This window comes from Lipotes vexillifer, unplaced genomic scaffold (genome assembly GCF_000442215.2).
Source record: "Lipotes vexillifer unplaced genomic scaffold, Lipotes_vexillifer_v1.1 scaffold1048, whole genome shotgun sequence".
NCBI lineage: Eukaryota > Metazoa > Chordata > Mammalia > Artiodactyla > Lipotidae > Lipotes > Lipotes vexillifer.
This window is the reverse complement of record NW_006785351.1, coordinates 2,457,201-2,468,184: the sequence shown is the minus strand read 5'-3', so window position 1 is coordinate 2,468,184 and position 10,984 is coordinate 2,457,201. Positions and strand designations below refer to the sequence as shown.

At 35.6% G+C, this 10,984-nt stretch overlaps 1 protein-coding gene across 2 annotated transcripts in view; it reads left to right on the top strand.

The window, feature by feature from the left end:
• The first annotated feature begins 561 nt into the window (after positions 1–561).
• NUF2 (NUF2 component of NDC80 kinetochore complex) overlaps positions 562–10,984 on the top strand; it is a 30,452-nt gene continuing 20,029 nt past the window's right edge. Inside the window, exons 1-5 of one of the 2 annotated variants that reach the window (XM_007457401.1) lie at positions 562–844; positions 4,146–4,288; positions 5,487–5,561; positions 6,537–6,613; positions 7,126–7,187. In XM_007457401.1, the coding sequence (XP_007457463.1) occupies positions 4,166–4,288; positions 5,487–5,561; positions 6,537–6,613; positions 7,126–7,187 (337 nt within the window). In that variant the 5' untranslated portion in view covers positions 562–844; positions 4,146–4,165. The remainder of the gene's footprint in view (positions 845–4,145; positions 4,289–5,486; positions 5,562–6,536; positions 6,614–7,125; positions 7,188–10,984) is intronic. The other variant, XM_007457400.1, reaches the window with a different exon arrangement.

Below are 10,984 nucleotides of genomic sequence, written 5' to 3'. Positions count from 1 at the left end.
GTGAACTACTCCGCACAGCTTTGGGCTAGTTGCACAATCTCCCTGATTTAATCCCTCATTTGATGATAGTATCTATTAGCCCCCTTTCCCTTTTTAATGAAGCCTAAATGAGATAATGCCTATAAGCATCCAACACAAAACCAGGCGTCTCAATCAACGCTCAACAAATATCGGTGTTATTACTCTGAGACTCTATGACTTACCCGGCCCCACTGCCCCACGTCCTCCTTCCCTTGTCACCTTGAGTTTAGCTCGTTTCCAGAAACCCTCTATTCACTTCCGCTCTTCACCTCGGACGCCAAAACCGTTCAAAGGTCTCCCGGAACTTCGTATCAGCCCCGGACTCCTCCCCCAAACTGGCGCTCCCATCAGCCCCGGACTCCTCCCCCAAACTGCGGCGCTCCCATTTCCTGCTGAATTTAGATCCGACTAGACGCCAACTCCGCGAAAAATAGTTCCGCTCGGAGCCCGGCGTCCTCTCTCGCAACTCCAGCACCAGCCGTCTCTTGTCTATTGAGCCCAACCGGCACCCGGCGCGGCGGAGCGCAGGAAGTGGGCGGGGCGGAACGGGGCGGGAGTTCCAGTAGGAGGCGGCAGGTTTGAAAAGTGACAACGGTCGGTGTTTGCTGATTTTTGAGTTCGTCTGTAGCTGCCCCGCGGACTCGCAGCCTTCCTGTGGGCGGCTGTTGCGGTAGGTGAGCGCAGACACTCGCGGACAGAGGACGCGAGACTGAGTGTGCCCTCTCGCTCCGGAGCAGCCGGCGGGAGCTGGGACGCGGAGCCTGGCAGTGTTTTCGTTACGCGCAGAGCTGGGGAGGAGGCTGGAGAAGCCAGCCCCTGGGAGGTGGGGGAAAGCTCGTAGGTCGTGTTTATTGGATTTTAGTCCCCCAAACAACCTGAGCCCAGTTCCTACGAAACGAATGGGTGTTTGCTGGTACAACATAGACTACGGGAAAAGAAACTTGAGGTGCAGCTGGTCAGTTAAATCTTGTATTTGTATATTTTTAGCCCAGTTATTTAGAAGCTTATGGGGTTGCAGATGCTGGTCCACTGTCTTTGTAGATAAGTCTCCGTTGCTCAAACATCGCTTAACCAAAGTCAAGCCCAAAAATCAAAAGGCAAAAATATCATACTTAATCCAAAAGTCAGAGGAAGAGAGCGGTGTATGCATGGCGCTTTGCATGCGTGGCACGATCATTTTCCCTGAATGAGTTCAGGAAACTGTTTACTTAATTTTTTGATGTTGGGAGTCTTTGAGTCTTTTCTCTTTGTTTTTGTTTAGCCTCTGCGTGGATTTTGATTTCCACGATCTAGTTTATTTTAGAAAAATGAAGTGTCTGAAATTTAATCAGTATTCTTTCAATACGTACTGTGCACAGGATCATGGTGTTGCAAATAAATGAGGAACGGAGGGGTAATTAGTAGTAAATGAGTGCTACTTGGTAGGCGATCTGAGGGTCACTTTACATATACTAGGTCATTTATATACTTTATCCCACCAGAGCTCAAACTGTATTGAAAGGCCTCTCTCTCCCTCTCTCCCCTCTGTCCTTTTCTCTCCCTCTTCTCTGTCCGGCACTCCCTCCCTCTCTACACACACACGTGAATGAATTGGAACTGAAGTTGTACTATCAAGGAAAGATAGAATTTGGATGTGGGAGGTGGTTCCAAAAGGAAACATTGGAAGTTTGAGAAACGTCTTGAAGGAGACTAACTTGTAACAGAAAATTCATTAGGTTATTTGATGTGGTAGGTAGGATGAGTAATTAAAGTATTTTTGTAAAGATGTCACATGATGCATTTGGTGTTCTATACAGATTCATCTGATAGCACAGTGTGCAAGACTTTAGAAAAGAGGGATGTGTGATAATAATTAATGAAGATATTTTACACCTCTTTCTCTATTGTGATCATCTCTGATCCAGATATAATTTGTTTGGAAAGTTGACTTTTTCTGCAGTCTTTGGGCAATTGATGATTTTTAAATCTATGACTTAGGTGAAAACATAGAATGCATATTTATGTTGAAAAGGACATATAATATATGAGGTGTCAGAATCTGGATCCATAAAGATTCTGGCTGTAGAAGGAAAGCTTGGAATTATGAAATTCAATAATAGGAAATAAGAATAATAGGAAATTCAATGATAGGAAATACAAATTACAAAATTCAATAATAGGAAATAGGAATAATGGGAAATTCAATAATAGGAAATGCAAATCCTTGCTTAAGGTTCAAATAATCAATTATGTAAAAAGAACATGGAGAAGTCCTGGCTTGTTGGCCACGAAGTCATGTAAGAATTCATGGAGAAGCGGGCTATATTGAAGAAGTTCTGGGAGTTCCAGTCAATCACACACACATATATACATTTGTCAGTAAGTGTTATAGTAGCACAAGATCAGCAGTGACCATCCTCAACTGTGTTGATATTCTGCCCTAAGCAGACCATGTCTGGAGTATTGTGTTCAATTTGAGCATTACACTTTAAGAAGACATTGACAAAACAGTTTTAGAGGAAAGTGAGTAGAATGGTAAACTTTCTAAAACAAAGTCATAAAAGGAGTGGCTATTCTTAAATTATACTTACCTTAGACAAGACAGGGCTAAGCAGAGATATGATAGCTTTCTTCATGTTTTTGAAAGTGGAGTCATAAGAACAAGGATTATTATATTCTATGTAGTTGCAATGACTAGAAGTAGAACCAGAAGGTAAGAGTTACAACAAACGTATTTCTACACAGTATGAGAGAGAGTTATCTGATTATTAGAGACATACTAAGGTAGACAGAAAGTTTCCTTGAGACAGTGAATTCTGTGATGTTTGCAAGTGTTTAAGCAGAACTGAGAAGTTATTTGTTAATCATCTTTTAGAATGGCTTCCTGCATTTGTCAGTGGTTAAAGTTGACAAGGCTGCCTTTTAACCCTGACATTCGGAGAAACATTAGGAGCCTAAAGAAATAGATTTCCAGAATTGTGGGTCATTTCAGTTTGTTTGCAAAAGTGAGTGTATTCACTTTGTATCTCTGGGATCACACTGCTTCCCTAGAGAGTAGGAGATCCATAAGTACTGGACCAAGTATTGTTAACTGAGTGGCGGAGAAAGTGGCGTCTCTTGCTGCTGCTTCTGCTACTACTGTTACTATTGCTATTCTGTTAGGCATAGCTAGAGATATGGAGAAAATGAAAGTGTCTTAGCTTACTGTTGGCTCACAGTGCAGTGCCAGAGTTCTATAAACATTATCACAATACACTGTGGCAAGTATTATAACGGAGTTCAGTGCTAGCTGTAGGGTAGGATTTCTTAACCTCAGCATTATTGACATTTTGAACTGAGTAATTCTTCGCTGCTGATTGGCCCCCTTATGCATTGCAGGATGTTTAGCAACATTCTGGGCCTGCTACCCACCAGATTCCAATAGCGTCCTCACTCTAGTCCTGACAACGAAAAGTGTCTCCAAAGTTGTGAGAACTACTGCTCTAGGAGAACACAGGTGGGAATATTTTACTGTCTAAGGACATTAGGGGAAATGGTTTCTTGTTTTATTTTATTTTTCAAGTTCTCACTCTAGTGATTGGAATTCCTGCCAATTACAGTTGTTTTTTTTTCTCTCTCTTTCTACTTACATCTCAAACCTTATTAATCATCTCACTGTGTGTACATTGAATAGAATGTTAAATCAGAGTACAGTTTTATTATTTATGCTGTTTTGCTGTTGTTTGTGTATAGATTCTGCTGATAGTGTCGTCTATATATCTTGCTTTGAGAATTAATTCTCAGGATAGATCTTATTAAACTCTGTGCCCCCCAGATTTAAAGAAGTTTCTCATCTGTCTGTTCAACCTGTCTTCTTTCCCATATGAAAGAAAACAGCATTAGGAAAACTAGAAAATGACTGTGTTGCTTTAGAATAAAAGTTATTTTAGGATATATATATATATATATATATATATATAATATTTTTTTTTTTTTTGTCTTTAATGTTATCTTACTAGGATGTTTGATGATTTGGTGGTAGTTAACACTACTATGAATATAGTTCAACCTTGGGTTGTTAATTTTGTCCTTATATTTATCAGCTTCTAGGTAATGAAAATTGCTAGTTGTGCCATGTTTCTGATCTTTGTTTTCAATTCCTTCAGACTAACAGGAGACTCCCAAGATGGAAACTTTGTCTTTTCCCAGATATAATGTAGCTGAAATTGTGGTTCATATTCGAAACAAAATCTTAACAGGAGCTGATGGTAAAAACCTCTCCAAGAATGATCTTTCTCCAAATCCCAAGGTAAAATGTGGTTGTGTTTGCATGTGGTTAATGTTATTTGAAAAGAAATTAAACTACTAGGTCTATAGAATGTGGAGAAAGACATGTATATTACTATTTGATATAGGCTAGTCATCTTAATCCAGAGAAACTCTCTCACCTAGTGTAATTTTAAAATAACATTAAATTTATATGTGGGGCAACTTCTACATTCCCGTTAGGAATTCAAATCTTTAATATGGTTGTTTTCTCCCCCCTGCCCTGAAAGAAAAGCTTCTAAACCATAGGCATATTAAAGTACTTTTCATTATCGGAGTAGTAGTGGTCTGAGGGTATCATTTATTGGTAAAGCTTGAAGGAACTTAACTCCACAAGTGGTTTCCAATTAGAAAAAGTGCTTAGAAACAGTCTTCTTTGGAAGCTTACAGATTAATTTTCTTGCATTATGCCCCAAGGGGGAATTGACTTGTTTTGACAGACACTGTTCTTTATATCTTTAGTTATTAAATGCAAAAAAGAAGTATTCATGTGTCACAGGAAATCCCAAAGTCTCCTTCCAGTTTCCTGTGTTCATCTTGAAGTGATAACATAATAAAACCTGGTTTAATGATGTAGAACTTAAACTTTTTGATATTGATGCCTCTTTAATTCTTTAAAATAGAACAAATAATCTCAGAATAAATGAACTTGTATATGGATGAGAACAGGTTCTATAGGCCAGCATTTGGGAACCACTGATTTAGAAGATAAAAGTTAAAAATCCCATACTATCCTATTAAATTTATACCTCCTGGATCATAGTAGTCACTTTAACAGCTAAGGCATCTTAGCCTTAACATCTGAGGCATCAAACAAGGTTTCCCATGTTCTTTTTAAAAAAATACACCCTCATTATTTTTGTCATATGTCTGACAACCTGTTTTGAAAGACTAACCCATCTTCCATTCCCTAATGTGGATAGATTGCCTGGACTGGATTTGAATATACTTGCTAACATTCTGTATATAAGCTTAAACAGCTGATCTTATTGACACTTATCACATGTGAGCAAACTGATAAGTATATAAGGTGTTTTAAAATTTGGAAAAATTAGGAAATATTTCAAGGGGAATGGAGTAATGTTATCACTCTTTTCTTCTTTGTATCCATTTACTATAATATTGGACAATAATGGTGATAGTGGTGCAACAGAGTATTAAAAGTTATTTTTCTATTGTAGCCTGAAGTCTTGCATATGATCTACATGAGAGCTTTACAGATAGTATATGGAATTCGACTGGAGCATTTTTACATGGTGGGTTTAAGATGAGGCAAAATTATGTTTTTTGCTGCATTTCTCATGCTCACATTGAGTACTGGTTTTCAGGACAGGAAGTTCTTGACTTTATTTTTAACAAAATCAAGGCTTATTTAAAATTAATGTCACACAGGAATCTTAGGCATAATAATGGCCTATACTGATAGCTTTAGTAAGATGAAAACTATTACTAAAGACCTGAATGACACAAGTTATTGATGCTATGCAGTTATTGACAGATTTACAGTTTGTCTTCAGAGACTATAGTAAGCAACAACAAAGTCTTTACAGATACTGTTCTCTTCTCAGTAAGGACTTCCAAATTAGAGTAGGAGATACACTAAAATTGAAAACAATTGAAATAAGGCAATTGAGCTTTTAGCAAATTAGGTATTTCTAGTAGGAAGATTATTTTTCGTAATCTTTTTTTGCTGTTGTTGTTAAATCATCAGGGCATCATCTGAAGATGTACAAAAATGTAATATCTGTAGAGTCTCACCAATATTATATATTATTTAAAAATCAAAGGGTTTGTCACTTATTTGCTATGAAACCTTGCTAAAGCTTAGTTTCTTTGTCTATAAAATAGGGATAGTACTCTGTCCTACTGTGGTTATAAAAATTAAGAAAGAATATTTTGAAAATGCTTAGCATAATACCTGATATTTAGTAAATGCTAACCATTACCCCTTTATTTATTTTTAACATCTTTATTGGAGTATAACCCCTTTATTTTTAAATTCATTTAAAAAGTCTTTATTGAGCACTGACTGTGAACCTATCGTTATTAATATTAATGACAACTCTAGTTTTGTGCCAGGATCTGTATTGTTTGCTTGTTTGTTTTAAATTAATGATAATAAGTTAATATATTTTGATTGTAATCTATGATTAAGGTTTCTTGAGGTTGAAGATTTTTCTCATTTTGTCTAATCAATGTGTAACTTAGATTTTCTGGTTTATTACATTTAGATGCCAGTGAACTCTGAAGTCATGTATCCACATATAATGGAAGGCTTCTTACCAGTCAGCAATCTGTTTATTAATTTGTGAGTAAAGAGTCATCATTTTCTTAGTCCACGTTCGTATTTACATTACATTCAGCTTTCTTAAAGACATGATTTTCTTTGGGAGGGAATTTCTACTATTTTTCTTTCTACTCCATCCCATAAATATCCAAGATTGTACACTTTCAGCAAACACAGCTAACTGCCTCCACCTGTGGCACCTTCAGTTCATTCAGCTGATGTATTAAGATATTGTGAGTCTAAAATTGTTGGAGGGTTTTGCATTCTTAGAGAGTCCTAGTACCTCAGAGAGTGTGGGTTGTTTATTAGAATCTATAACGATACCTTGGTATTACATGAATATTTGTGTAATATACAGAAAAAGTAGATTTCAGTGCTGTAGGATTATATATTGTAGTAGACTTCTGACTTGGTCCTTTGACATTGAGAAATATATCCAGAAATCTTTTTGAAAATAAGATGTTTATGCCCTTTGGCTTAGTATGTAATTCACAGTACACTTTTCAATATGCTTGCTCCACTTTATCTTCAAGGGACTCATTTCTGCCCATCTGTCGGGTGAATGACTTCGAGATTGCTGATATTCTATATCCAAGTAAGTGAGAATTTAAAACAATTTTTAACGTTTGGCTTCAATCTAACATTTTACATTTCCGTCAATAAATGAAAAAAAAGAGAAAAGACTTGAAGGAACTTGGATTTAGAAAGTATATCTGATTCTCAGGGATGAATTTTTTCATATCCTATTATTGGAAATTTTTCCTTTTTAAAGCCACAGAAAAGCTGTTTTTCTGATTAGTTTTTCTTAACTCCTTACATTTGAAAAATGTCCTGTAAATTTGAGACTATGAATACAAATAATATGCAAGCTATGATGTTGCATAGTGGGTTAATTATACCAGTTTTATCAAATGTAGTAATTACTTTTTACCGTGAAGAAAGTACCTTTTAGCACTGACAATAGTCATGATATTATATTAAAATGTAAAATTCTCCTAACTTTGTGTCTGTTTATTCATTTGACCCTTCTGTATTTATATATCAGGTTATCTTATGTTGGAAGATATTTGGTGTGCTATTTAAAAATTTGTTTTTTATCCTCTTTTGGATCTCCTCCTTTTTTTGTTGTTGTTTATTGACATATAATTTACACAAAAGTTCACCAATTTTAAATGCATAATTGAATAAATCTTAACAAATATATACAGTTATATAACCAGTGCCACAATCATGACCCCCCAAAGTTTCCTGACATCTTTGAAAAGATGTCTTTTCAAAGCAAAATATATTTCAATTTTGAATATTCTAATTGATCATTGTTTTTCTTTTGTCATTCATAAAACTATTTTTTGTGTTCTACCGAGAAATCTTGGCCTCAAGGATTTATTTGGCTAAATTTTATCCTATATTTTGCTGTAAGTGTATTGTAGTTTCAGCTATTATTGTTTAATGCCTGAATTTTTGTATATCATCTGAGGCAAAGGTCAAGGTTCATTTTTTTTTCCTTTACGCATATGGTTATAAAATTATTCTAGCACCACTCATTGAAAAGATTATCCATTCCCCATTGAATTACCCTGCACTTTGGTCAAAAGTAATTGATTAACCACTGTACGTCTATTAGAATGGCAAAAATCGAAAACACTGACAATACCAAATGCTCATGAGGATATGGAGCAACAGGAACTCTCATTCACTGCTTGTGGGAATGCAAAGTGGTATAGTGACCTTGGAAGACACTTTTCAGTTTCTTACAAGACTAAATGTATTCTTACTGTATGATCCAGTAGTCATGCTCCTTGGTATTTACCCAAATACCAAGTGTTGAAAGCTCATGTCCACACAAAAACCTGCAAACAGATATTTGTTGCAGCTTTATTCATAATTACCAAAATTTAGAAGCATCCAAGATGTCCTTCACTAGTACATCAAGACAGGGGAATATATTCAGTGCTATAAATAAATGAGCTATCAGGCAATGAAAAGACATGCAGGAATCTTAAATGCATATTACTAAGTGTAAGAAATCAATCTGCAAAGGCTATTTACAGTACCATTCCAATTATGACAATCTGGAAAAGGCAAAACTTATGTAGATAGTAAAAAGATCATTGTTTGCCAGGGACTTGGGGGAGGGAAGAATGGATAGCCCAGGCACAGAGGACTTTTAGGGCAGTGAAACTATTGTGTATGATACTATTGTGTCATTATATATTTGTCAAAACCCATAGAATGTCTAACTCCAAGAGTGAACCCTAATGTGAACTATGGTCTTTGGCTGATAATGATGTCTCAGTGTAACAGATATACCACTCAGGTGGGGGATGTTGATAGTGGAGTAAGCTGTGCGTGTACAGGGACATAGCATATATAGAAACTACTTTCTGCTCAATTTTTCTGTGAACTGAAGTGCTCTAAGAATTCTGTTTTAAAAAGTCAATGATCATATATATATATGAGTATATTTCTGGCTTCACTCTTTGCTCCATTGATCTATAAAAAGTCAATGATCATATATATATATATGAGTATATTTCTGGCTTCACTCTTTGCTCCATTGATCTATATAGCATACTACTTTGATTACTTTAGCTCTGTAGTAAGTCTTGAAATCAGACAGTGGAAGTCCTGCAACTTTGTTCACTTTTTCAAAATTGTTTTAGTTATTCTGGTCTTTTGTATTTCCATATAAATTTTAGAATCAGCCTGTCACTTTCAACCCCCCTCCACTCCCCATAGCCTACTAGAATTTTGACTGAGATTACTTTGAATGTATAGTTCATTTGGGGGATAATTGACAACTTGATAATATTGGGTCTTCTAATCCATGTGTATATCCCTCCATTTATTTAGGTTGTCTTTAATTTTTCACAACAGTGTTTTATAATTTTCAGAGTACAGGTCATATACATTTTGATAAATTTATCCCTAAGTACTTCAATTTTAAGGGATATTGTGAACTTCTTTTAAATTTCTGATTGATTGGTCATTGCTAGTGTAGAGAAACAATTGATTTTTATATATTGACCTTATTTCTAGTAGGTTCTTTAAAATAGATTCCTTAGGGTTTTCTACATGGACAATCATATTGTTTGAGAACAAAGGCAGTTTTACTTCTTTTCCAGTCTAGATGTATTTTACTTATTTTTCTTTCCTTCTGCAGTGGCTAGGACTTCTAGCATAATGTTGAATTAAAATGGTGAGAGCAGGCATCATTGTCTTGTTCCTGATCTTAAGGGGAAAGCACTTAGGCTTTCACGAGTAAGTATAATGTTAGTTTTAGGATTTTCTTAGATTGCCTTTATCAGGGTAAGCAACTTCTATTCCTAGTTTGTTTCGTGAATGGGTGTTGACTTGTTTTAAATTGCTTTTCTGCATCTAGTGAGAAAATCAAGTGGTTTCTCTTTTTCAGTCTAGTGGATTACATTGTTTGATTTTTGAATGTTAAACCAACTTTGTATTCAGGATGAACCCCATTTGATTATGATACATTATGTTTTTTAATATATTGCTGGATTTGATTTGCTAATATTTTGTTGTGTTTTTGTGATGATGTTCATAAGGGCTACTGGTCTGTAATTTTACTGCAGTGACAGACTTTGGATATCAGGGTATCACTGGCCTCTTAGGATGAGTTTAAAAAGATTCCCTCTTTCATTTCCAGGAATAATTTTGTAAAATTTGTGTTATTTCTTCCTTAAATGGTTGGTAGAATTCACCAGTAAATCCATCTGGGACTGGAGTTTTCTCTGTGAGAAGGTTTTAAATTAATTAATAATTCAATTTTTTTTTAAAATAAATAAAGGACTACGCTGTTTGTTTATTCCCAAAGCTACTGAATGAGCTTTTGTAGGCTACCTTTTTCAGCAAGTTTATCCATTTCATTTAAATGGGCAAGTTTATTAACATAAAGTTGCTCCTAATTTTCCCATATCATTTTAATAGTCTTTGGGATTAGTAGTGATATCCCATCTCTCATTCTGACATTAGTAATCTGTTTTTTCACTCTTTTGTTTTTCCCTGATCAGTCTGGCTAGAGGTTTATCAATTTTGTTGAGCTTTTAAAAGAACTAGATTTTTGTCTCACTGATTTTTATGTATTTTATTTCTGTTTTCTGTTTTATTGGTTTTTGTGCTATTGTTATTCCTTCTTTTTTCATACTTGCTTTGGGTTTGCTCTTCTTTTTTCTCTCCTAGTTTTTTAAAGGTTAGAAGCTGAGGTCATCAGTTTGAGATCTTTCTTCTTTCCTAAATAGGTGTTTAGTGCTAATAAATTTCCCTTTAGCCCTGCTTTAGCTGTGCCCCACAGACTGATTATAGATGGTTTCGTGTGTGTGTGCAAACGTGCATGTGTACACGCACACGTGCATTTTGGATTATAAATTTAAGCTC